Source organism: Thalassophryne amazonica, chromosome 15 (genome assembly GCF_902500255.1).
Source record: "Thalassophryne amazonica chromosome 15, fThaAma1.1, whole genome shotgun sequence".
NCBI classification, from domain to species: Eukaryota; Metazoa; Chordata; class Actinopteri; order Batrachoidiformes; family Batrachoididae; genus Thalassophryne; species Thalassophryne amazonica.
The window spans coordinates 61,292,494-61,317,911 of record NC_047117.1 but is presented as its reverse complement, the minus strand read 5'-3'; the positions used below and the strand labels follow the sequence as shown (position 1 = coordinate 61,317,911).

Sequence of the window (25,418 nt, the reverse complement as noted above, 5' to 3'; positions counted from 1 at the left end):
AAAAACAGAAAATTATTTTTTTATATTGACTTTTACGTTGTCGTAACAAGTAACGAAGATGGTTAAGGGAAATGTATACATTTTATTGAGGAAATGTAGTGGAGTAAAACTGAAAGTCCCCATAAATGTAAATAAAGTACAGATACATCAAAATTCTACTTAATTACAGCAACAAAGTATTTCTACTTCGCTACATTACAACACTGTGTGTATATATGACAGAGAGACAATTAATCTGAATAGTCAGAAGAAGAAAGTTGCATTTCCTTGACTGGCAGATTGAGGTTGGCTACAAAAGTATCAGAAACCCATCTTAAAATAGAACTAAACATGTTTAAAGCATGCAACAAAAAACTGTTTTGGTCTATATAGCAAATTTCACCCTCCACAACAACTACATAAGGGGTGAATTTTTTTTGGAACTTATTAATTCAAGATGTTTTAGCACTTTTAGCAGGAATTGGTAGCTTGATTAGTTAGGTCGTGCCAATCCGTCCTTCATTTGTCCCAGCACTGTCACCCACGCTCCACTTTATCCAAATAGGTGTTGGCCGTGATGTAGCGTGACGGCCAGTATGTATAACAGTCTGTGGTAATAAAAATATCACCGTTTTGCCTTTTTGCAGTTGTGTCACCCTGCAACTCTGCACACAAAAGTGTCATGGTCCTATGATACAGCAAGACTGAGGCACCCATATGACAAATCTGAATACAACCCCTGGCAAAAATTATGGAATCACCGGCCTCGGAGGATGTTCATTCAGTTGTTTAATTTTGTAGAAAAAAAGCAGATCACAGACATGACACAAAACTAAAGTCATTTCAAATGGCAACTTTCTGGCTTTAAGAAACACTATTAAGAAATCAAGAAAAAAAGATTGTGGCAGTCAGTAACGGTTACTTTTTTAGACCAAGCAGAGGAAAAAAATATGGAATCACTCAATTCTGAGGAAAAAATTATGGAATCACCCTGTAAATTTTCATCCCCAAAACTAACACCTGCATCATATCAGATCTGCTCGTTAGTCTGCATCTAAAAAGGAGTGAACACACCTTGGAGAGCTGTTGCACCAAGTGGACTGACATGAATCATGGCTCCAACACGAGAGATGTCAATTGAAACAAAGGAGAGGATTATCAAACTCTTAAAAGAGAGTAAATCATCACGCAATGTTGCAAAAGATGTTGGTTGTTCACAGTCAGCTGTGTCTAAACTCTGGACAAAATACAAACAACATGGGAAGGTTGCTAAAGGCAAACATACTGGTAGACCAAGGAAGACATCAAAGCGTCAAGACAGAAAACTTAAAGCAATATGTCTCAAAAATCGAAAAATGTACAACAAAACAAATGAGGAATGAATGGGAGGAAACTGGAGTCAACGTCTGTGACCGAACTGTAAGAAACCGCCTAAAGGAAATGGGATTTACATACAGAAAAGCTAAATGAAAGGCATCATTAACACCTAAACAGAAAAAAACAAGGTTACAATGGGCTAAGGAAAAGCAATTGTGGACTGTGGATGACTGGATGAAAGTCATATTCAGTGATGAATCTCGAATCTGCATTGGGCAAAGGGGATGATGCTGGAACTTTTGTTTGGTGCCTTTCCAATGAGATTTATAAAGATGACTGCCTGAAGAGAACATGTACATTTCCACAGTCATTGATGATATGGGGCTGCATGTCAGGTAAAGGCACTGGGGAGATGGCTGTCATTACATCATCAATAAATGCACAAGTTTATGTTGATATTTTAGACAATTGAAAGGATGTTTGGGGATGATGAAATCATTTTTCAAGATGATAATGCATCTTGCCATAGAGCAAAAACTGCAAAAACATTCCTTGCAAAAAGACACATAGGGTCAATGTCATGGCATAGGGTCAATGTCAATGAGCAGATCTGATTTGATGCAGGTGTTAATTTGGGGGATGAAAATTTACAGGGTGATTCCATAATTTTTTCCTCAGAATTGAGTGATTCCATATTTTTTTTTCCTCTGCTTGGTCTAAAAAAGTAACCGTTACTGACTGCCACAATCTTTTTTTCTTGATTTCTTATAATGTTTCTTAAAGCCAGAAAGTTGCCATTTGAAATGACTTTAGTTTTGTGTCATGTCTGTGATCTGCTTTTTTTCTACAAAATTAAACAACTGAATGAACATCCTCTGAGGCCGGTGATTCCATAATTTTTGCCAGGGGTTGTATAACATAACACTAAGGTGGCCAAGTGATGCTGTATCATTAGAGGGTTTATCACACTCCAATCAAAACTCGCTCACCTTCAACCACTTACTCCAATTAAGGGTCGCACGGTGTCGCACCTATTCCAGCAGTCATAAAGCGTGATGCGGGGTACACCCTGGACAGGACGCCAGTCTGTCGCGGGGCCACATATAGATAAAAACACATCCACACCCACGGACAATTTAAAGTATCTAATCCACCCAACCTGTGTGTCTTTGGATGTGGAAGGAAACCGAAGCACCCGAAGAGAACCTATGCAAACATGGGGAGAACACGCAAACTCCACACAAAGGCCACAGGTGGGAATCAAACCCGTGACCTTCTTGCTGTGAGGCAACAGTGCTAACCATGAAATCCACCATCCCTGTGAACATTTTCGAAAGTGAGAAATGTATTTTGTTACCAATTTTGCAATCCCTCTTGCTCTGGAGTCAAAATATGAGTTATAAATGTGGCCAATCTGTGGCTTTTTACCCGAGACCGAAATATGGCCATCAGGTATCGCAAAGGCCTTGTGTCCATCTGTCCGTCTGTGCTCAGCATAAGTCCAGTCCTATTACAGCCCGGGTCTTCAAAATAAGAAGGAACATTCTTGGGACACAGACCTTGGACAAGTTCAAAGATGGCTAACCTTGACCTGTTTTAAGAAGTCAAAATGTCACATTCTGTTTCCTATTTTTATGCTCATACGGCCGAGGGCATTTTAGCATTGTGTTATACAACCTCAATTCCAGTGGTAGTTGGGACAGAATACAATGATTTGCAAATCCTCTTCAACTTATATTCAATTGAATACACCACAAAGACAAGATATTTAATGTTCAAACTGATAAACTTCATTGTTTTGTGCAAATATTTGCTCATTTTGAAATGGATGCCTGCAACACGTTTCAAAAAAAGCTGGGACAGTGGTATGTGTACCACTGTGTTACATCACCTTTCCTTCTCATGACACTCAATAAGCATTTGTGAACTGATGACACTAATTGTTGAAGCTTTGTAGGTGGGCTTCTTTCCCATTCTTGCCTGATGAACAACTTCAGTTCAACAGTCCAGGGTCTCTGTTGTCATATTTTGCGCTTCATAATGTGCCACACATTTTCAATGGGGACAGGTCTGGACTGCAGGCAGGCCAGTCTAGTACCCACACTCTTTTACTACAAAGCCACGCTGTTGTAACACGTGCAGCATGTGGCTTGGCACTGTCTTGCTGAAATAAGCAAGGACGTCCCTGAAAAAAATGATGCTTGGATGCAGCATGTGTTGCTCCAAAATCTGGATGTACCTTTCAGCATTGATGGTGGCATCACAGATGTGTAAGTTGCCCATGCCATGGGCACTAACACACCCCCATACCATCACAGATGCTGGCTTTTGAACTTTGTGCTGGTAACAATCTGGATGGTCTTTTTCCTCTATTGTCTGGAGGACACGACATCCATGATTTCCAAAAACAATCTGAAATGTGGACTCATCAGACCACAGCACACTTTTCCACTTTGCGTCTGTCCATTTCAGATGAACTCGGGCCCAGAGAAGGTGGTGGCATTTGTGGATGTTGTTCATGTATGGCTTTCACTTTGCATGGTAGAGTTTTAACTTGCACTTGTAGATGTAGCGACGAACCGTGTTAACTGACAGTGGTTTTCTGAAGTGTTCCTGAGCCCATGCGGTAAAACCGTTTACACAATGATGTCAGTTTTTAATGCAGTGCCACCTGAGGGATCAAAGGTCACTGACATTCAATGTTGGTTTTCGGCCTTGCCGTTTACATGTAGAAAGTTCTCCAGATTCTCTGAATCTTCTGATTATATTATGGACTGTAGATGATGGACTACCTAAATTCCTTTCAATTAAACATTGAAAAACACTGTTCTTAAACTGTTGGACTATTTTTTCATGCAGTTATTCACAAAGTGTTGACCCTTGCCCCATCTTTGCCTGTGAACAGCTGAGCCTTTTGGAGATGCTCCTTTTATACGCAATCATGACACTCACAATTAGTGTCCTCAGTTCCCAAACACTTATTGAATGTTGTTATAAGGAAAGGTGATGTAAACATACCACTGGCCAAGCTTTTTTGAAACGTGTTGCAAGCATCCATTTCAAAATGAGCAAATATTTGCACAAAAACAAAAAAGTCTACCAGTTTGAACATTAAATATCTTGTCTTTGTGATGTAGTCAATTGAATATAGGTTGAAGAGGATTTGCAAATCATTGTATTCTGTTTTTATTTACATTTTACACAACGTCCCAACTTCATTGGAATTGGGGTTGTACACAGGTCTATTTCATAAGTAATGTTTCAAGGAAGCTGATAGCCACACTTTATATTCTTGCCCACCAGCAGTGTTGCATTTCACAACTTTAGCTACATTTTGTTTTGCTTTAAATACTCACAACCAGTGTTTCCACTAGGATTTTTATTAGCAGGTGCAGCAGACAGCTGCTAATAATTATTGTATGTAAATGTCTTTTAAAATGTCTTCAAAAGTGGGCCTTTACTTGGGGAAGGGGGGACAACCCTTTCAACCTATTGCCTTTCTGGCTACTCACCTGTACTGTCACTGTAAGCAGGAGGAAAACAGCCACAACAATGGGGAAAAAAAACATTTATTTATTTATTTTGTGGAAATAGCTACCTGATTGGCCTGTAAGAAGGGTATATCACAGGTGCCGTCCATCAGAAACGGACTTGGTGCATATTTTAAGTGAAGGAGAGTGAATTTTTTTTTTTTTTTTTTAACTGGCGCCATGGCAGTACTAAGTGCTGCCTGTTACTGCTCCATGTTTATGAAAGAGAGCGAGACTGACGCTCTGTCAGATACACAAGATGTACTATTTCATAGAGAAAAATTTGCCAGATGAACTGATGAGTGTATTTCTGTGGAACACTTTGTTCACTGGATTATTTCAACGTCAGCCCGGATGCTGATCAAATAAATGCATGCACGCACATCACAGACAGTATTCTGTTTTTTTTTACATTTCACACAATGTCCTAACTTCATTGGAACTGGGGTTGTATTTAAGCCTGTTATGATATTTAATACATAGATGAGTTTCCTGGAGAAGAATCACATCTGTTTTAAGATGTTTCAAATGGGTGAAAACCCTAGACCTCGTTACAGGACCATTCATGCCCTTCACATACAGTATATTCCATTTAAGAGAAAACAATGTGCAACACTGCTAGGCAGCAGCCCTGTTCCGACCTCACAAACACTTCCAAAATTGGCAGGTGCATTTGAGTTAAAAAAAAAAAAAATCCCACCTCAACAAGGTTTCTAAACTACGGTAACAGTTTAATTTGTTTAATCTCACCTTCTCCATACATTTGAGAAGGTGAGAAACTGAAATTTAGAAGAGGCTAGTAAATTAGGCTAGTAAATTTGGAAAGTTATGAACCCAAACGGTCACTGGGCGAAAACCCTTAACCCTGACACTGGGCCCCAGAAACACCAAAGTGGACCACCAACCATCCTTATTCATCAAAGATGCAACTTGCATCATTATAAAACCCTCTTCCTTTGACTTTGCGTGTGTGTGTAAAATGATGGTTACTTTACAGATTAGCCAACATCCAGGCTGCAGACAGCAAACTTCACTTACTTGAATGGAGTCGTTCGCCATCCCTGCAGCTCAGTCTGCTTTCAGTCGATGATGTTTCACAGACAGTCCGTGCACATGTGGGGTTTGTCTCCCACGCAGTATTGCCTTCTTTACGTCTGGATGATAAAATATTTCTAAAAACAAACGGCAGACTGAGATCTGAACTTTATGCAGTCAGTCTGCTAATACAAAGGCAAACAGTCTGGAGGTGTAATCCGCATTGTTGCTGTGACCGCGCCCCCACAGCGCGTCCGTGTCAAACGGACGGTAGCGCAAAACAACAAAAAAACACTCAAACCTACTTGCAGACACGTCGATTTTTTTGTTTTCCTTAATGTCTTGTATGTATAACACCATCCACAGAAAACCGGCGAGGCTCACTCATTCTCCTTGTTCTTTTTGGCTGCCATTCAACAGCTAGCAAGCGCGCTGATAAAAGTCACATCCACAAAGAAGATCAGATAATAACCGCAGCCGCTTCCTGCTCTTCCTCCACGGTCATATCCGTCAGACAGAAACACGCCTCAGCCTCAGTCACCGTCACATGCCACCAAAAATAAATAAATGGATCACAAGCCGGTCAGCCCGGGGAAATTCATGAAACACCCAAAAAAGAGTAAAAACACGTCAACAAATAAACGCGTCGGTTCTCGATGTGGCGCACAGCACGCGCAAACAGCGGGAGCTGCGCGCGCTCCCGATGCCTGGCCGCTCATTGGTCCAGGCAGGGCAAGCCGGCGGCGCGCGGGCACCCGTGTGTCACGTGACCATGCAGCAGCCCAAAACGCGAACCGTAAAAGTTCCAGTCTGTAATCAAGGTACTCGCGTGTGTGGAGCAAAAACCCGAGAAGAACACAGAAACGTAGTGCCGATGCGTGGCTTTTCCCCAACTAAGCAGAAGCGTATCCACCTGGTACACACAGCCAGGGGAGTAACACAGGGGGGTGTTGATGGGGCACCCACCACCACCCTAAAAAAATTTTAATCCAACAAATGTGAAATTTTTATATGGTACATGTCACATACCTCCATGCAAGGTAGTTGCAACACACCACATGCAGAAAAGTGAGGATTACGCACGTATGTGACATATGAACACAGTTTCACAAGGCAATCACAATAGCAATTAATGCAACCCTTACCAAAAAATAGTACTGATAAGTATATAAAAAGTAAACTAGAAGTATACTTGAAACATACTTGCATATACTACTTTTTGGTAAGGGAAATGTTATGCTTGTACTCTGCATTGCATGCAAATTGGGACAAACTGATTTTTTTTTTTTTTTTTTGCACTGTTAAAACTGTGTCCTCGTGTGTTGGAGGAGGCTCAAAGCAAAGTACCAATCTCCTGCCATCTGGAATGAGGCAAACCCAGAAGTGGAAAATCTTTTGAGACTGGCTCCAAAAGTGAGTTACTTCCCAAAGAAATCCATGTTAAAATGTACAACTTTTGAGGGGAAATAAACATATTTACAGCTTGGTACAAAAAAACTGTTTTAGTCTTTAGTTTTCCCATCATTGCAACTGTAAAGCAGGTGAACATAAACCATAAAATTATGAATAATTAGGGGCATGGTCACTTTGAGTGTGTGTGCCATGAGTCAAGTCCAAAGTTTGCTTGCAGAGGCTGCTAGCGATGGCCCCTAGCTGTTGCAGACCAAACGTGGCTGAGCATTTTATGACAAATAGCTATATAAAGTTTGCTGTGTGGTTATTTTTTGGAATGAACCATCTAAGAAGTTAGAGCTCCAATATTTCCATCAAGAGAATCTTTTGTGTTATTTAGTTTCTTAAGTTAGCATCATTGTTGGGTATCTGTAGCTTGGTGATGTTAATTCCAGTGTTACTCTGCAGTTAGTGAGGAAATAAGATGGCCGTAATTTCAAATACTCTCACCCAAGCCACCTACCATGTAAACTATCACCCAGACTACAAAGTATGTGTTAATAAAACCCCTGAACCAAACATACATTTAGCTCTGAGATGGAGCATTTTCAAGCTTCATTCTTCCAAGCAGGGTCTTGCCTATGCGCCACCTCTATACCCATTTATGAGTTGACCGGTGTCGCAGACCAAACGGTCCCCCTAAAGATCGGCCCACCCTACCTTCACTGTGCATGCACCATTCGGAGCATCCACAGTATTTCACAGATTATCGCCTCGTTTCCATTTAAAATTGCACTCCAGTCATCATCTATCTCAGCGACAGATATCTAAAGCTTTTCGTGATGCCATCACAAAATGGTGTGAGATAGGGTTGTAAATTCAACATACTGCTGCTTTAACTGAAGCACTAATTGTGTAGTGTGGTGCTTCTACAGCACAGGTTTCATGGTTATAATCCTGTGTGAGTGTTTTTCAAGAGTCAATAAGGGAGTTGGAACTGTACCACATTTGAATAGTCTGCCTTGTTTGCATGGAGCAAATTTGCCTACAGAAAGACAGGAGCATTCACAGAAGGTAATCCCAAAGCTCCAGGATACACACTGAATATCCTGTATGCATGGCAACAACATAGACGCTCTAATAACTGACACTAATACAAAGTCATTTATAGGTACCATAGGAACCACCAGACGTTCAAAATCCATACTTATTATAAAACAGAAAAAGAACACTATGTGTATAAACCTACTAGCAGATGAAATTTAAAAAGATATACCAACCACAAAACATAATAATGAGTATAAGCTGTACTGTATATCACATAATGGGTATACAAATATTGAATGTTTATGAGTTCAATGGTATGAATATTTCATGAGGTGAAAGCTGGAACAAACTGGTTTGTTCCAGCTTTCACCGAATTAAATATTCGTTCCATTGAAAGAATGTAAAAACATTCATTATTACCTCCGCCAAGGAAGTTATGTTTTCGGTCGCGTCCATTTGTTTGTTGGTTGGATTGTTAGCAGGATTACTCAAAAAATCCTCAACGGATTTCAATTAAATTTTTACCAGGGGTGTATCTTGGCCTAAGTTAGAAGTCATTAAATTTTGGTAATGATCCGGAACACGAACCGGATCCAGTAATTTTTTTAAGGATTCTTTATCATTGCAGGATAGGGCCAATTTCAACATTTTTGCATCTAACTTCATGAAGACGGGTCACAAAGGCTGAACAAAACTTAAGTTATGACACAACAATAATTTAGCATTTGTTTCTCCTCATTGAATAAACTTATTAGAAAATAAAATAAAAAAACTTGTGTAGTTCATGGAGTTTCTTTTTATAAATACATTTGCTGAAGATCTAAGGGTTTAACCACTGAATCTGAAACATGACGGTAGATGTGTGAAACGACATGGAATAAGACTCTTTGCCAAAGGGTATTCCATGTGACGTCAGTGACCCTATGGCCTTGGCGGAGGTTTGCGCTCTCCGAGTGCTTCTAGTTTGTTTGATATAATGGCTAAAATAGATCATTGTCATTTGATATTATATTAATTTATAAACAACAGAAAAGGGACTTACATTTTGGTGCGGCACTGCACTGACTTTGTGTACTTCAAGAAAAAAAAAAAGGAAAAGAGTTTGTGTACGATCCTCACTCCAGCAAAAATCACGTTAGAAATTTGTCCAGCTTTGGTGCATCACTGCTGCTCTGACATCAACAATCGAACATGAACTTTAAATAAGAGTCCAAAAATAATTCTGACAACGTCGTCCGCACTGCCGTGCACCAACTCTGTGCACTTCCAAAAAAAAACAAACAAAACAAAACAGACTGTGTACTCCCTCAGTGCAGCGAAAAAAAATTGCGTCAGAAATAAGTTCAGCTTTTCATTCTAACTTCCTCCTAACAGCCTCCAGACGGCTTACAGCGCAGTGGATTTGTTGTGTGTGCATGGACGCACGTGCGTGTGTGTGTGTATATACATATATATATATATATATATATATATATATATATATATATACATACACACACACACACACACACACACACAGTGCAATGGTACCAAACGTATGAAACCAAATTTGCACACTAAATGGAACCAAAGTGCACTTTAAATGCAATGCAACACAAATGGGATGAATAATCCATGTCACGTGACATACAAAGCACCAATCAAATGACAAGGATCCACTCAGCCGTTATATAATAAATATACTGTGTATTTACAGTCCTCAAGAAGACGACTGATGTGACATCTTAAGCAGAAATCTCAATTCCACTTAAAATTGTTGCAGTCTCTCTTAACGTTAACACAAAAACATGATGCTTATTCTACTGATTGCCAGTGGCATCAGTCAAAAAGAGATTTGTCAGCATTCCGTCTACATTGCTGATTCAGTAGAGCAGGTGCACATTATAGCTGGGATGTCTGTGACATGCGTGCATGCATTTATTTGATCAGCATCCGGGCTGATGTTGAAATAATCCAGTGAACAAAGTGTTCCACCGAAATACACTTATCAGTTCATCTAGCAAATTTTTCTCTATGAAATAGCACATCTTGTGTATCTGACAGACAATCAGTCGCGCTCTCTTTCATAAACATGGAGCAATAACAGGCAGCACTCAGTACTGCCATGGCGCCAGTTAAAACAAACAAAAAATTTCACTCTCCTTCACTTAAAATACTCGTATGCACCAAGTCTGTTTCTGATGGCCGGCACCTGTTGTTGTGGCTGTTTTCCTCCTGCTTGCAGTGACAGTACAGATGAGTAGCCAGAAAGGCAACGAGTTGAAAGGGTTGTCCCCCCCCCCCCCGCCGAGTAAAGGCCCACTTTTGAAGACATTTTAAAAAGACATTTACATACAATAATAACAATAACGTAATACTTATTAGCAGCTGTCTGCTGCACCTGCTAATAAAAATCCTAGGTGAAACACTGGTAGTGAGTATTTAAAGCAAAACAAAATGTAGATAAAGTTGTGAAATGCAACACTGCTGGTGGGCAAGAATATAAAGTGTGGCTATCAGCTTCCTTGAAACATTACTTATGAAATAGACCTGTGTACAACCCCAGTTCCAATGAAGTTGGGACATTGTGTGAAATGTAAATAAAAACAGAATACAATGATTTGCAAATCCTCTTCAACCTATATTCAATTGAATACACCACAAAGACAAGATATTTAATGTTCAAACTGATAGACTTTTTTGTTTTTGTGCAAATATTTCCTCAATGCCTGCAACACATTTCAAAAAAGCTGGGACAGGGGCAACAAAAGACTGGGAAAGTTCTCAATGTTCAATTGCAAGGAATTTAGGGATTCCATCATCTACAGTCCATAATATAATCAGAAGATTCAGAGAATCTGGAGAACTTTCTACAAGTAAGCTGCAAGGCCGAAAAACAACACTGAATGCCAGTGACCTTCGATCCCTCAGGCGGCACTGCATTAAAAACTGATATCATTGTGAAAAGGCTCTTACCACGTGGGCTCAGGAACACTTCAGAGAACCATTGTCAGTTAACACAGTTCGTCATTACATCTACAAATGCAAGTTAAAACTCTACCATGCAAAGCGAAAGCCATACATCAACAACATCCAGAAACGCTGCCGCCTTCTCTGGGCCCGAGCTCATTTGAAATGGACAGACGCAAAGTGGAAAAGTGTGCTGTGGTCTGATGAGTCCACATTTCAAATAGCTTTTGGAAATCATGGACGTTGTGTCCTCCGGACAAAATAGGAAAAAGACCATCCAGATTGTTACCAGTGCAAAGTTCAAAAGCCAGCATCTATGATGGTATGGGATGTGTTAGTGCCCATGGAATGGGCAACTTACACATTTGTGATGCCACCATCAATGCTGAAAGGTACATCCAGGTTTTGGAGCAACACATGCTGTCATCCAAGCAACATCTTTTTCAGGGACATCCCTGATTATTTCAGCAGGACAATGCCAAGCCACATTCTGCATGTGTTACAACAGCGTGGCTTCGTAGTAAAAGAGTGCGGGTACTAGACTGGCCTGCCTGCAGTCCAGATCCTGTTGCCCATTGAAAATGTGTGGCGCATTATGAAGTGCAAAATACGACAACGGAGACCCCAAACTGTTGAACAACTGAAGTCGTACATCAAGCAAGAATGGGAAAGAATTCCACCTACAACATTCTCCTCTACTTGCACCCACCTTGTGTGTTTTTTAAGAGCTGACGTAACGTGAATTTCTCCTCTGTGAGATCAATAAAGTATATCTTTATCTTTACAAAGCTTCAACAATTAGTGTCCTCAGTTCCCAAATGCTTATTGAGTGTCGTCAGAAGAAAAGGTGATGTAACACAGTGGTAAACACCACTGTCCCAGCTTTTTTGAAACATGTTGCAGGCATCCATTTCAAAATGGGCAAATATTTGCACAAAAAACAATAAAGTTGATCAGTTTGAACATTAAATATCTTCTCTTTGTGGTGTATTCAGTTGAATATAAGATGAAGAGGATTTGCAAATCATTGTATTTTGTTTTTATTTACATTTTACACAACATCCCAACTTTATTGGAATTGGGGTTGTATTTAAGAGGTGAGACTTGTGTTTAATAAAGCCTATACCTATCAAACATATATATAAATATATACATAATAATTTAAAAAAATGCCACAATCAGTCTAGGTACCGACCTTTGAGATTGCATCAGGCCATGCCTAGCATCCACACAAACTTATCTTTTAGTCTGACACTTACAGTGTCAGAGCATGTAATCCTGTAACCCTGTCAGTGTCAGAAGATGCTTCACTCCTTCAAGCATGTCCTGGAAAGTCCTTGCATATCTCTGGTGCACCTTTCTCCCTTGGGCTCCCCAAAACATCATTCTTCCTGGTCACGCTGACTACACCATATTTAGAGTTCTTGGATAATACAGTGGTCGGCCTGAGAACAGAAATGGACAACTACACAGAGATGATCGTTCTAGTTAGTAGCTCTCACACCCCACACACTACACAACTCAGAGAGCACCATCTTCATTCAACAACAAAACGGGCCGCAACTCACTCAGGTAATATTTACAGTCATGGTGTAACCAATAAATTACAACTCGTATGTGGTTTTTAACACCGACACAATGTCACAGTAATCATGAAAACACTACAGAAATAACACAATTAAATAATTACTGACTGCTATTTTCCGAGAGGTTTTGCTGTCCAGTCTCCACCTAGAGTGAACGGCTCACCTGGCTGCCACATAGCCACCACTGGTGAAGTCAGTCATCCTTGGTGACCACATCAACTAGCACATAGTCTTTTAAGTGTCCACAGGAGGCTGCAACGCCCTGAGAAGTCTCAATCTGTCCAAAGCATGGGGTTCCACAGTCATCTACCCTTTGAGCAACAAGGCAACGGAATGGCAGAAGGTAAGAACACAAACAATCACATACCAGACAGGAAATCCACTAACACCAGGCTAGAAACAAAAACAAGGTGAGGTAGCAATATGTCAGCAACAGGAAAACATGATGAATCCCTACAGGACTTGTACAGGAACAAGAGGTTCTGGCACAAGTGACAGAAAACTGAAGGCAAAATTGCACAATTTGAGAGGAAACTGGCATGTGTGTGAACAGGAAACAGGTGTGCACATGAACATGAAAGAAGCCAACCACCACCGAGAAGCATCAAAATAAAAGCACCAATGTAAGCACAAAGAACACAACCATGACACTTCTTGAATGACTGGCAAAATATTTCCTTCCCTAATGTAAATCTTGACTGTGACAACCAAACACAATGCATGTCCTTGAAATGTTTGCGGCATATATGCTTGTTTTCAAGAGACACACATTACATTACATGACATTACAGACTTGGTGGCTATTTGTCATCAGAAGTTTGCTTGCATGGCTAGTGCTAACAGGAAGTAGCACGAAGTGGCTTGATGACCCAACAAAAAGTAACTAAAACTTTAAATGACTCAATACAAAAATAATTAATTAATTAATTCAATAAATAAAACCCTTTAAAAAACTGCAAAGCACAAATAAAAATAGACTAAATTTTTATTTTAGTTTTAACCTTTGACCTCCAAACAGCCTATAGCGTTAATAAAATGGTAACTATAACAACTCGCCTGTTCCAACCCAAGAAACTGTACCGTGAGTGCTATTTATTTATTTAACGGATAAATTAATTCATTTCAATTATTTGGCATAACTCGCTGAACTCTTTACAGTGATGGTCACTACATCAGTCGGTTAATTCATGCTTTTGCTCACAAAAGTTAAGTAGCGAAAGCTAACGATTCGGATTTATGCAGCAGGTCTAAAAGAACGATTTCTTAAATAATACCAATTTACTGTATGTGGGGCAGAACCCATGACGGATAATAAAGTTCGGATGGAAGGCCACGACACCAAAATGCACCCGTTTGATGGAGACACGCTGGTGGACCAAATGCAGGAGGACATGGAGGTTCCTCAAAACTCAGGACAAGGTCGAATAATCCCATATTATCACGTCAATTATGTTCAATCTGTGTAACTAATCTGTGTAACATAACTCCACATTGCATGTCACAGCCTTTGTGAAAAGAACCAAAATAAGAATCATCTCTGCCAAAATGAATAGGAAACGACAGCTTTTGAAATGGGAATAGTGACGACATAGAGGTTTTTTCTTTAAAAATCTGTGCTATTGTTTTAATTTTTTTTGTTATTAATTATTCTTATTTTTATTTGTTTTTTTTATGTGCAGTAATGTGTCACTCGGAGGTGGAGGCGCTGTCTGTGTTGGCTGACGTTGCATTGGCGCCATCGTGTGGTGATGAGGCGTGTTTGGATGATGTGGTCAAGATGGAACAGTGCCTCAAGTCACTCCAGATGCAGCACCAGTTCCTGATGAACATAGCAGATTTCTTACAAAACCAAGTGATGAATGGGTGGGGGTTCGGTGTGACATCACACATTGTTTCCATGTACGAGGTCTGTCAATAAAGTATAGGTCCTTTTTAATTTTTTTCACAGGAAAAACACCTCCGTGTTGATAACCATTTGTAAAATCCAGGCGGCTTTTGATGGCTTTCAGTGGAGTATCTGAGAAATTGTTTAAAAGTTGGGCATGTTCCAACCTGTCCTTAAGGCTTCCAACAGAGGTGTTTTTCCTGTGGCGGAGCATCGCGGCGGCTGCGAGCCGACGCTGCAATCCGTCCGCACGTCTTTCATTAAAAAAATCTCCTTTAACAGTGGAATATCCAGATAAAATGCTGAAACCAACTTCTTCTGAAACTTCTCTGTTCTCTCACGATGTCCTGGATCAATAGAGCCTGAAATGTGGAGGTTTTCAGCTTGAAACAGGCTGACGACGGCGCCTGGGAGCGCTGCGCGACGTCCCACTGCATGGGAAGTCCTTAAAGCGACAGTATCACCTCAAAATCTCTCATCAGCCGTTAAAATTTTCACCAAAAACCAGCTTAATTTTTCGAACCGTGTCCACTTCGATGTGCCTCACAGGTTTAGAAAAAATTTTGATCAAACAAAGCGCCAGTCTCTCAGCAACTTCTCAGACAAAGGAATTCCAATGAGGGGCTGGACGACTCCTCCCACAAGGAGTGCTCACAGGCGAATGACATCACCGACAGGCGTGGAAAAACTCAGGCATGCGCACGAGGGTTCAAGCATGTCTGACGTAAAAACATATGAATGAAATCCATATAGTTTTTGAAAAAAATAAAAAGGACCTATACTTTATTGACAGCCCTCGTATGTGTTTTGGGTTTTTTTGTTTTTTAAGGCTTTTTTTTTTTTAATCTGATCTACAGTGTGGGTGAGCATTTTGCTTCAACAGTGCAAAATTTCCTGTACACCTGTCAGCCTTACCTTAACTACTTGGAATCCACAGCTCGGACCTCTTCCCACCAGTGCATCCCTCCCCTGTTTGACTTCTGTTCAAAGGTAAATAGTTTAATAGTTTAGAAAATATGCCCTTTAAACTAAAAGTGAAAACAAATCTCTACAGCATGATAAGAATAAGTAATGAAATCACCAATGCCAAAATGACGGAATGCATAAATGTGGGCACACTTTAGTATAATGCAACCAAATCATAATTTTTACAGCCAGTTTTCTTTACACAAGTCAATGGATGGACACATGAACATTTCCAAGACAGGGAAAGTGTCTTGGACTCCTTTACATCAAACTTTCATTCATTCATTTTCTGAACCTGCTTATTCCAAGGGTCACGTGGGGGGGCTGGAGCCTATCAAAGCAATCACTGGACAGACTCCCAGTCTATTGCAGGGCTGACACATACAGCTGTGCTATTGACATGGAATTTTCACCAGATGTCAGTAACAACCCAAGTAATACATTCTTGATAAAAATTTGCCAAGATGATGATGATGATGAAACGAGGGTAACAGCCCAAGTAATACATTCTTGATAAAAATCTACCAGGATGATGATGATGAAACAAGGGTGGACATTTCAGCAAGACAGTGATCCCAAACATGCAGCCAAGGAAACTCAGTTGGTTTCAGAGAATGAAAATAAAGCTGCTAGAATGGCCCAGCCAGTCACCTGACATGAATTCATAGAAGAGGCCCACGGAACCTTCAAGATCTGAAAACTGTTTGTGTCAAAAATTGGGCCAAAATCACACCTGAGCAATGCATGCAACTCGTTTCTCCATACAGGAAGTGTCTTGAAGCTGTCATTACCAACAAAGGCTTTTTGTACAACGTATTAAACAAATTACTGTAAACATGTTCAATACTTTTTCCCTGTGTCATTCCATTATATGACACATAACTTAATTTCTGTACTAATTTGTTTTGGTTTCTTTGCATCTATGGATTACTTGGGTTGTTATTGACATCCGCTGAAAATTTCATGTCAGTAGCACCTTTAGAAATATATTTACTGAGAAAAAAGTTTTGATGTGTTCAATACTTATTTTACCCGCTGTATAGACATACAACCTCATTCCCACTCCCACTCACACCTATGGTCAATTTAGAGTCACCAGTTCCTGTAACCTGCATGTCTTTGGAAGTGGGAGGAAGCTGGAGCACCTGGGGGAGGACATACAAACTCCACAGAAAGGACCAGGTCGAAAGTGAAGCTGAGAGGCAATATTGTTAACCAAGATATACAAACAGTGTAATCTTCTTCTTTGTCTTTCGGCTGTTCCCGTTAGGGGTCGCCACAGCAGATCAATTGTTTCCATCTCACCCTGTCCTCTGTATCTTCCTCTGTCACACCAACCACCTGCATGTCCTCCCTCAGCACATCCATAAACTTCCTCTTTGGCCTCCCTCTTCTCCTCCTGCCTGGTGGCTCCATCCTCAGCATCCTTCTTCCTATATAACCTGGGTCCCTCCTCTGCACATGTCCAAACCATCTCAATCTCTCCTCTCTGACTTTGTCTCCAAACCGTCCCACCTGAGCTGTCCCTCTGATATGTTCATTCCTAATCTTGTCCATTCTTGTCACTCCCAAAGAGAATCTCAACATCTTCAGCTCTGCCACCTCCAGCTCTGCCTCCTGTCTTTTTGTTAGTGCCACTGTCTCTAAGCCGTACAACATAGCTGGTCTCACTACTGTCTTGTAAACTTTCCCCTTCACTCTTGCTGATATTCTTCAGCCACAAATCACTCCTGCCACCTTTCTCCATCCACTCCACCCTGCCTGCACTCTCTTCTTCACCTCTCTACCACACTCTCCATTACTTTGAACAGTTGACCCCAAATATTTAAACTCATCTACTTTCACCACTTCTACTCCTTGTAACTGCACTATTCCACTGGGCTCCCTCCCATTCACACACATGTACTCAGTCTTGCTTCTACTGACTTTCATTCCCCTTCTCTCCAAAGCATATCTCCACTTCTCCAGACTAGACTCAACTTGCTCTCTACTCTCACTACAGATCACAATGTTATCTGCAAACATCATAGTCCATGGGGACTCCTGTCTGATCTCATCCATCAACCTGTCCATCACCACTGCAAACAAGAAAGGACTCAGAGCTGATCCTTGGTATAATACCACCTCCAACTTGAATGAGTCTGTCATTCCGACTGCGCATTTCACCGCTGTGACACTATTCTTGTACATGCCCTGCACTACCCTAACATACCTCTCTGCCACTCCACGCTTCCTCATACAATACCACAGCTCTTCTCTTGGCACCCTATCATAAGCTTTTTCTAAGTCCACAAACACACAGTGTAACTCTTTCTGGCCTTCTGTGTACTTCAACAGTATTCTCAGAGCAAACATTGCATCTATAGTGCTCTTTCTTGGCATGAAACCATATTGCTGCTCACAGATCTTCACCTGTTTTCTAAGCCTAGCTTCTACTACTCTTTCCCATAACTTCATGCTGTGGCTGATCAACTTTATGCCTCTGTAGTTACTGCAGCTCTGCACATCACTCTTGTTCTTGAAAATAGGAACCAGCACACTTCATCTCCACTCCTCAGGCATCCTCTCACTTTCCAAGATTTTATTAAACAATCTGGTTAGAAACTCTACTGCCATCTCTCCTAGACATTTCAAATGCCTCCACTGGAATGTCATCTGGACCAACTGCCTTTCCACTCTTCATCCTCTTCATAGCAGCCCTCACTTCTTCCTTACTAATCTCTTGTACTTCCTGATTTACTCTCACCACATCATCTAGCCTTTTCTCTCGCTCATTTTCTTTATTCATCAGCTCCTCAAAATATTCCCTCGACCTTCTCAACACACACTCGTCACTTGTCAGCACATTACCATGTGCATCTTTTACCACCCTAACCTGCTACACATCCTTTCCAGCTCTGTCCCTTTGTCTGGCCAATCGGTACAAGTCCTTTTCACCTTCCTTACTATTCAACTTCTTGTACAGCTCGCAATATGCCTTTTCCTTCGCTTTTGCCACTTCTCTTTTCGCGTTACGCCGCATCTCCTTGTACTCCTGTCTACTTACTTCATCTCTCTGACTATCCCAAAACATTTTCGCCAACCTCTTTCTCCTTATGCTGTCCTGGACCTCTTCATTCCACCACCAAGTCTCCTTGTCTTCCTTCCACTGTTCAGATGTCATACCCAGTACTGTCCTAGCTGTCTCCCTCACCACATCTGCAGTACTTTTCCAGTTGTCCAAAATTGCTTCCCCTCCAACCACTGCTTCTCTCACCTGCTCGCTAAATTTCACACAACAGTTTTCCTCCTTCAGCTTCCACCATCTGATCCTTTGTTGAGCTCTCACTCTCTTCTTCTTTACCTCTAAAGTCATCCTGCAAACACCAAACCATATACAAACCAGTGCCCGATTTACAGTTGTAGAGGCCCAGGGGCAAAGTGAGGTGTGGAGGCCCCTACAGTACGCGTGACCTGCTCTGATGATGTGACCATGGATGAAGGCTTAGATGAAGTGCCCATGAAATCTGTCATTTTTGACATTTTTGATAATAGTTCTGATTCCCTTTTCTTCTTCTCTTTGGCCAGCTTTCTCTTTGTTAGCCCCACTTTGAAAAGTCCTGACCCCTTGTGTCTGTCTTGCTGCTGGCTTCCACTCATGCTGACAAAAGGAAATGGGAATTATTGATTTTTGGACAAAATTGTTTACCAGTTGGCGTAGTATATATTGAACATTGGGGAATATACCGACTTCCGGTTGAGATTATACTCGAATAAGACCAGAAGCTGTTACTGTTTTGAAGCTATTACGGTGAAACTGTTACATTTGGTGTAACTTGTAAGATGTAATATTGCGAATTGGTAATGTCATCAACACAGTTGACGACATCGATTTGACGGTTTGTCATAGTAATAATTTTTTTGTGGAGGCCCCCTATTTGTGCAACTGCCCACCATGTCCCTATGGTTAATCGGGCCCTGATACAAACAGTGTAATATTGTGTGGTAAACTTGTCTGGAGTAGACAGGTTCTCAAAACCTGAACGAACATGAAACAAGGAGACTAGTGAGAGAAGCCACCAAGAGACCTATGACAACTCTGGAGGAGTTACAGGTTTCTGTGGCTGACCTGGATAATCTGTTGCAAAGTTAACTGTGGAGTGGAACAGAGAAGCATTTCTTAAAAGAACATCTGAAATTTCAGCTGCAGTTTACCAGACAAGCCGTAGGAGATGCAAGGCTAGATTTGATCTGAGTTCTCTTAACAAAGAAAATTTTATTAATTCAACCAAAAGCAAAGCAACAAAATGTATAAAATGATCAAGTTATTTTGCATGGTACAGTCATGTGTGAGCAATGCTGTGGAGTGCTTATGGGAGCACTTTGAAAAGACATAAAAACATTGAGGGCCCCTTTGTACATCAGTTTTAAGCAGCGCAGCCCAGTGGGTTCATTGCTAGTTTTTCACCTGATGTAGTAGTCATTTTTACTCCGCCGCCTACAATCTTGATACCACTATGCACACCTGTAGGAGTGTTGGTCTAATAATCATGTGCTGTGATGGTGTATTACAATGAAGTAAAAGTGGAAGTTGAGAGACAATTAAAGGACTCAAATAAAAACAAATAATAATACTTACATTGTGTCTGGCTTGAGACCAGAAGATCCTCGGTTCAAATCCACACCTGACTGGAAAATGGCCCTTGGTCAAGGTCTTTAATCCCCTATTGCTCCCAGTGTGTAGTGAGTGCCTTGCATGGCAGCACCCTGACATCGGGGTGAATGTGAGGCATAATTGTAAAGTGCTTTGAGTGTCTGACGCAGATGGAAAAGCGCTATATAAATGCAGTCCATTGTGTTACAAAGTATTTTTACCTTGTTTGATTGTACTACTGCACCAGGGAACCGTTTCAGGCAGAAATTTAATATGAAAATGGAAACAAGAAGGTTGTTAAAGGTAACAAAACAGATTTTACACAGTATTAATTTTAATTTTATTAATTATTAATGAATTTTCTAAAATGTGATTTGTTGTATTTTGAGTAATCGTTCTAAAAGGAACACTGACAAATATAGATGGAAATGGGGCCTTTTTGAGTGTTTGAACATGACTTTAACAAGTCAAGTTAAAAAATTAGTTGTCTGTCTTCAGTTTGGTTCTGCTTCACTCAGATTCATCTTCCCTGCACATTACCTTATATGGTTGTGTATATTCTTATTCATTATAGACCCACAACTGTCTGAAACATTGACATGTCTGTATTGATGCTGATGCATTGATTATAGACTGAGTGAAGTCAGCACAGCTTTGACTGACACTTGCTGAAGTTGTTGAAGGGCATTCAGAGAACTGGAGTTTTAAACATCTTCATAAAATCACTTTCACTGTACAGTGGTATCTATTGGTGGAGGTCTGTAAACTCTCAACTCTGGTTATATACATGTATAAAAGACCTGTTTTTATTCACTGTATGAAATGGTTTTATGGCAACAAACTAATTTTACTGTGTGTGTAGCTGTAGAATTGTCTCAGCAGATGTCTGACAAGTTGGATCAGCTGGTGTTGACGTACGCCAACTGGGACTTTCTCTCTGTGGACATCACCCAGCACAACAGGTATTAAAGCACAGAGTTTCTTGACCAGTCATATTGGTATATCAGAACACTGGATTATAGTGTGCTGGGGAGGATTTTATAGAGTCAGTTTTTTAAAATCAATAATGTGCTTAAAAATACATACTTGTAGTGGCCAAGGATGTGAGTGAGGGGAACATATAACAGACACAGAGTTGGGCCTTAAAGAATTAAGGTGTAGATTTTTGTCTAGAACCATAAGGCCACATTTCAGATCAAGTAATCCTTTAAATATTTTAGAATATCACATCTATAGGTAGCTAACTAGCATTTATCATCTTCACAGATTAATGTTGTATCGTCATGGAATTGTGGGACTTTAGGGATGTTCAATACAAAACCCCACTAAAAGGACAATAAAACCAATTTTTTGTTTTATGTTGATGAAATTATCAGCATCGGACATTTTGAAGTTTTTTGTCTTCTTTATTTCTTTGCAGCAAATTTCAGTGAGTTTTTCTACGGTAATTTTTCCATTTTAATTGCACTACTCTAATCTTAGACTCCCGCTGCCCTCTCTTCCACTTCTTCAGCATATCTCCCCTTTCCCATTGGCCAGTTTCACTTCAGAGGAATGCAGGTGACTGTGTTACGCTTCTGTAAACCGGCACCGTACACGGACCTGGCCAACATCAGTCCTGTACAAACGCATATTGTGGAAAGTGGAGACACTCAAAGACAAGCAGCAGAAGGAGGCAGAAAACTGACTTAAGCACAGACTAGTGAGTCGGAATTAAGAAAAATTAATTTAACAGAAACCAAAACCTGTTTCATGTTTTTAAGAGTTGAATGTAACAAGTTACACTAAGAAGTTTTAAACTTTTTTTGTTGTTAACTCTTTTTGTATTGTGTGACTGATTCAGTTACTTCTTGTGCTATGAGGACCTTCCGGTACCCACTGAGGATAAAGAGGGACAACCAGTCTAGTGCTCAGAGTGAAGTGATCAGGTTGTGGACTATCAGTCAGTGGGTTCAGATCAAACCTGACCCCCCACACAGGGACCATCTTCGAGTGGTATGCCAACATTTCTCTCTATGCCATTCTAACATCAATTGGCTATACAAGTGTTAGTTGGTTAATGATGAAAGGATTTTGTCTGTGTACCCACAAATGTTCTGTGGGGATGTGAAATGGCAGATTTGTTGTTAGATCTGGAAAGCAAAAGGCAACCTTTATTGTCAGAAATCGGCTGTAAATTTCTTCTTTTGCCTGTCAGTATCAGATCACATGGTGGATAAGTCGACCTGCGGCAACATGCATAAAAACAGTGCAGATTCACCGCATATCTCTGTTTGCACAGATACATTCACATTCTTTTCACCAGAGTTGTGACATGGTCTGGTTTTATAAATCTCAATCATTGAAAAACTGTACGCATGCAGCCTTACCACTCTGGGCACGTTTGATGAACCTGTATAAAATCGTGGGGTGGAACTGTATCAGACCTGCTTAGAAAACAGGAGCAAATAAAAGCATAAAAAACAACCCCCCCCCCCCCCCCCAAAAAAAAAAAAAAAAAAAAAGTTGTTTGGGGGAGCCTGATTTCCACTCCTGTCTCTTGCCATGAATGGATATGCAGACTTTCTGGGTCTGCTGGAACCATTCTTGTGAGCTTAGGATTTTCTTTCACCAAAACATCAAATCTGGGTTTGCATCTCAAATGTACCTTCTGGCAAGTTATAGCTGAACTTTCAGGTCTTCTTTTTAATAAAATCCTTCTCTGTACCACTTCATCATGAAGCTGTATAACTGGGATACAAAATGCAAAACATGCACTATGCACAATTTCTCCAATCTCAGCCACAGAAGCCTATAACATCTTCTGGGTGTCTTGGTGGCTTTCCTCACTCTTCTTCTTGCGCAGTCACTCAGTTTTTGAGAACTGTCTACTCCACACAGATTTACCATATAGTGTCCTCTGTTGTATTTCTTCATAACTGATGTAAAGTTCAAGATATATTCAGTGAGTGGAATGTTCATGTATCCATCCCCTGACCTTCTGAAGAAAAACTGGCAATTAACTGATTACTTACAGGTATTATACCAAAGGGGGCCATTACTTATGCACCCCGTCATCTTGGCCTTTATATTTTGAATTAATTTATATCAAGTTGTAGATTTGCTTTGAGTTTAAGGAAGATAATTTTAGAAATTTTTATATTGAGAAGCCTGATTTACTTTTTATATTTGAAATGGCATAAACAAATTAAAATGTGTGAAATACTGAGGGCTGAATACTTTTGCAAGACACTGCATATATATTTTGGGGGAATAACATAGCTGACTGAATTTCTTCAGATGCTTTGCACCTAAGGTGTCAATTTTTAATAACAAATTGTTAGTATTATGGTGGTGTCATTTTGAGTTCAGTACGTATCTATCTCCAGAACTGCCCCCTTACCAACTTAAAAGTTGTTAAATTTTTGCAACCAAAGCATTTGTCAAAGCAGACTGTGGAACTCGGGGACTTTATTCCTAACAACTGTTTAACAGAACTAGGGTTATATTTATATAAATAAATGTGCTTTGACTATAAAAGCTGTATAAGGGTGATCCTTAGACTACGGGCATTTATGTCCTTTTATCATATTGTATGAAAAACAGAAAAAAGGGGAAATTTCACACTTTTATAGTTATGTTTACAATGAAAATGTGTTAAGAAATTTGTTCTAGTAGTCTGTGATGACTGTTCACCTTTTTCAAGCATCATTATATTGCAAATATTGCCATTTTGTACTTGTCCCACACTCCAGACTTTTGATCTTCAATGATAAAAATGAATGGTAAAGAAACGTTTTTTTCTAATGTTTTAAAATATCTCTGAATAAAATATCAGTAAAATAATCAAATAATAATTGGTGTATTCAATGTCATAACAACTGTTGTGATTTTTTTTAAACAAAATGTAGTTGTCCCACACTATTGCCATAATTTCCACCACCAACACTGTAATGTCCCTTTAAAACAGTTTGTATGAAAGATTGTTTGGGTAGTTTCTGTGGAGATAAACAGTGACATCAGAGCAATGTATATAGCACCAAATCACAACAAACAGTTGTCTCAAGGCGCTTTATATTGTAAGGCAATGGTGTGGTGGAAATTACATTTACAAGGCCAATAGTGCCCGTATCACCCATAAATGCAGTCCATTCCATAAAAACCCTCACGATTGCGCTAAAGTTGAAAGACCCTGAACGGTTCGCCCATGTTTAAGCTCTTGCAATTTCCTCATCATTTCTAACAAAGACATCAATCCCAAACTTTATTGAAATTGTAGCATTGGCTTACAGTTAAATTTTTTCCCCCATGTTTGTGTTGGTTTCAGGATCTTGGTGTAAAATTCCTCAGGGTAAATATCTTAGGATGATGTTTTTGGGCCTTGAAGAACCATCCAGCTGCAAAGCTACAACTACCTGCTGCAGCTGCTGTCATCTCAGCAGTGACATAAACCACCCCTCCGGTCCAGGTACGTATGAGTCTCTGCGGACAGCAGACAACCAACCTGACATCTGCACACAACGCTGCTGCTGACCCGCCAGTTCCTTTTGGAGAGTGGATGGGACTCGTTTCCCATCCGATACCTGTGAGCCAGTTATTTGGGTTCAGAAAAGGTTTAATAAATTTTAGAACTGAATTGTTGAGCATTTACAAGCTGTTAAAATATTGGAACCTAAACCAGCTACATCTGTTATTTAAAAAGTCTGTTCCAGTTTCATTGCTTTGTGTTCTGCTGTGTTTTGCAAATTTTATACAGATTTACATGTTTTGGTGCACAATTTAAAGACTGTTGTACTGTTAAGAATGTTCTCAGGCATTATAAAAAAATGTTTATTAACATGAAACATTGCATTGTAATAATTACACCATTGCAGATTTTCATCCTTCATATGTTTAAAGAAAATAAGGAATATTTTAATTCGGAAGCTGCTGTAATGCGGCTCTTCAGCAGAGAAACACTAATTCTGTTTCTGTCACTTTGTATAAATTACTATGCACAGTGGCAGACTGGGTCATATCGGTGAGTCTAAACAACACATGAAAGTTTCATATTTTGCATTATGAGGTTATAATTCATTCAACTAATTATCAGTGCTCGTGGCTCAACATAAAGGCAATTT

At 40.1% G+C, this 25,418-nt stretch overlaps 1 protein-coding gene and 1 long non-coding RNA gene across 2 annotated transcripts in view; one reads left to right on the top strand and one right to left on the bottom strand.

The window, feature by feature from the left end:
- The window catches only part of LOC117525675 (serine/threonine-protein kinase N1-like), a 125,661-nt gene extending 119,131 nt beyond the window's left edge, over positions 1–6,530 (bottom strand). Inside the window, exon 1 of the mRNA XM_034187599.1 lies at positions 5,865–6,530. Within this exon, the coding sequence (XP_034043490.1) occupies positions 5,865–5,885 (21 nt within the window). The 5' untranslated portion in view covers positions 5,886–6,530. The remainder of the gene's footprint in view (positions 1–5,864) is intronic.
- A 7,345-nt stretch (positions 6,531–13,875) lies between these two features.
- Positions 13,876–24,759, top strand: LOC117526484. Its single transcript, XR_004565302.1, has 7 exons — positions 13,876–14,254; positions 14,515–14,698; positions 15,578–15,710; positions 21,182–21,281; positions 21,833–22,021; positions 22,163–22,314; positions 24,626–24,759. It is a non-coding gene; the product is annotated as an uncharacterized LOC117526484 (long non-coding RNA).
- The last annotated feature ends 659 nt before the right edge of the window (positions 24,760–25,418 follow it).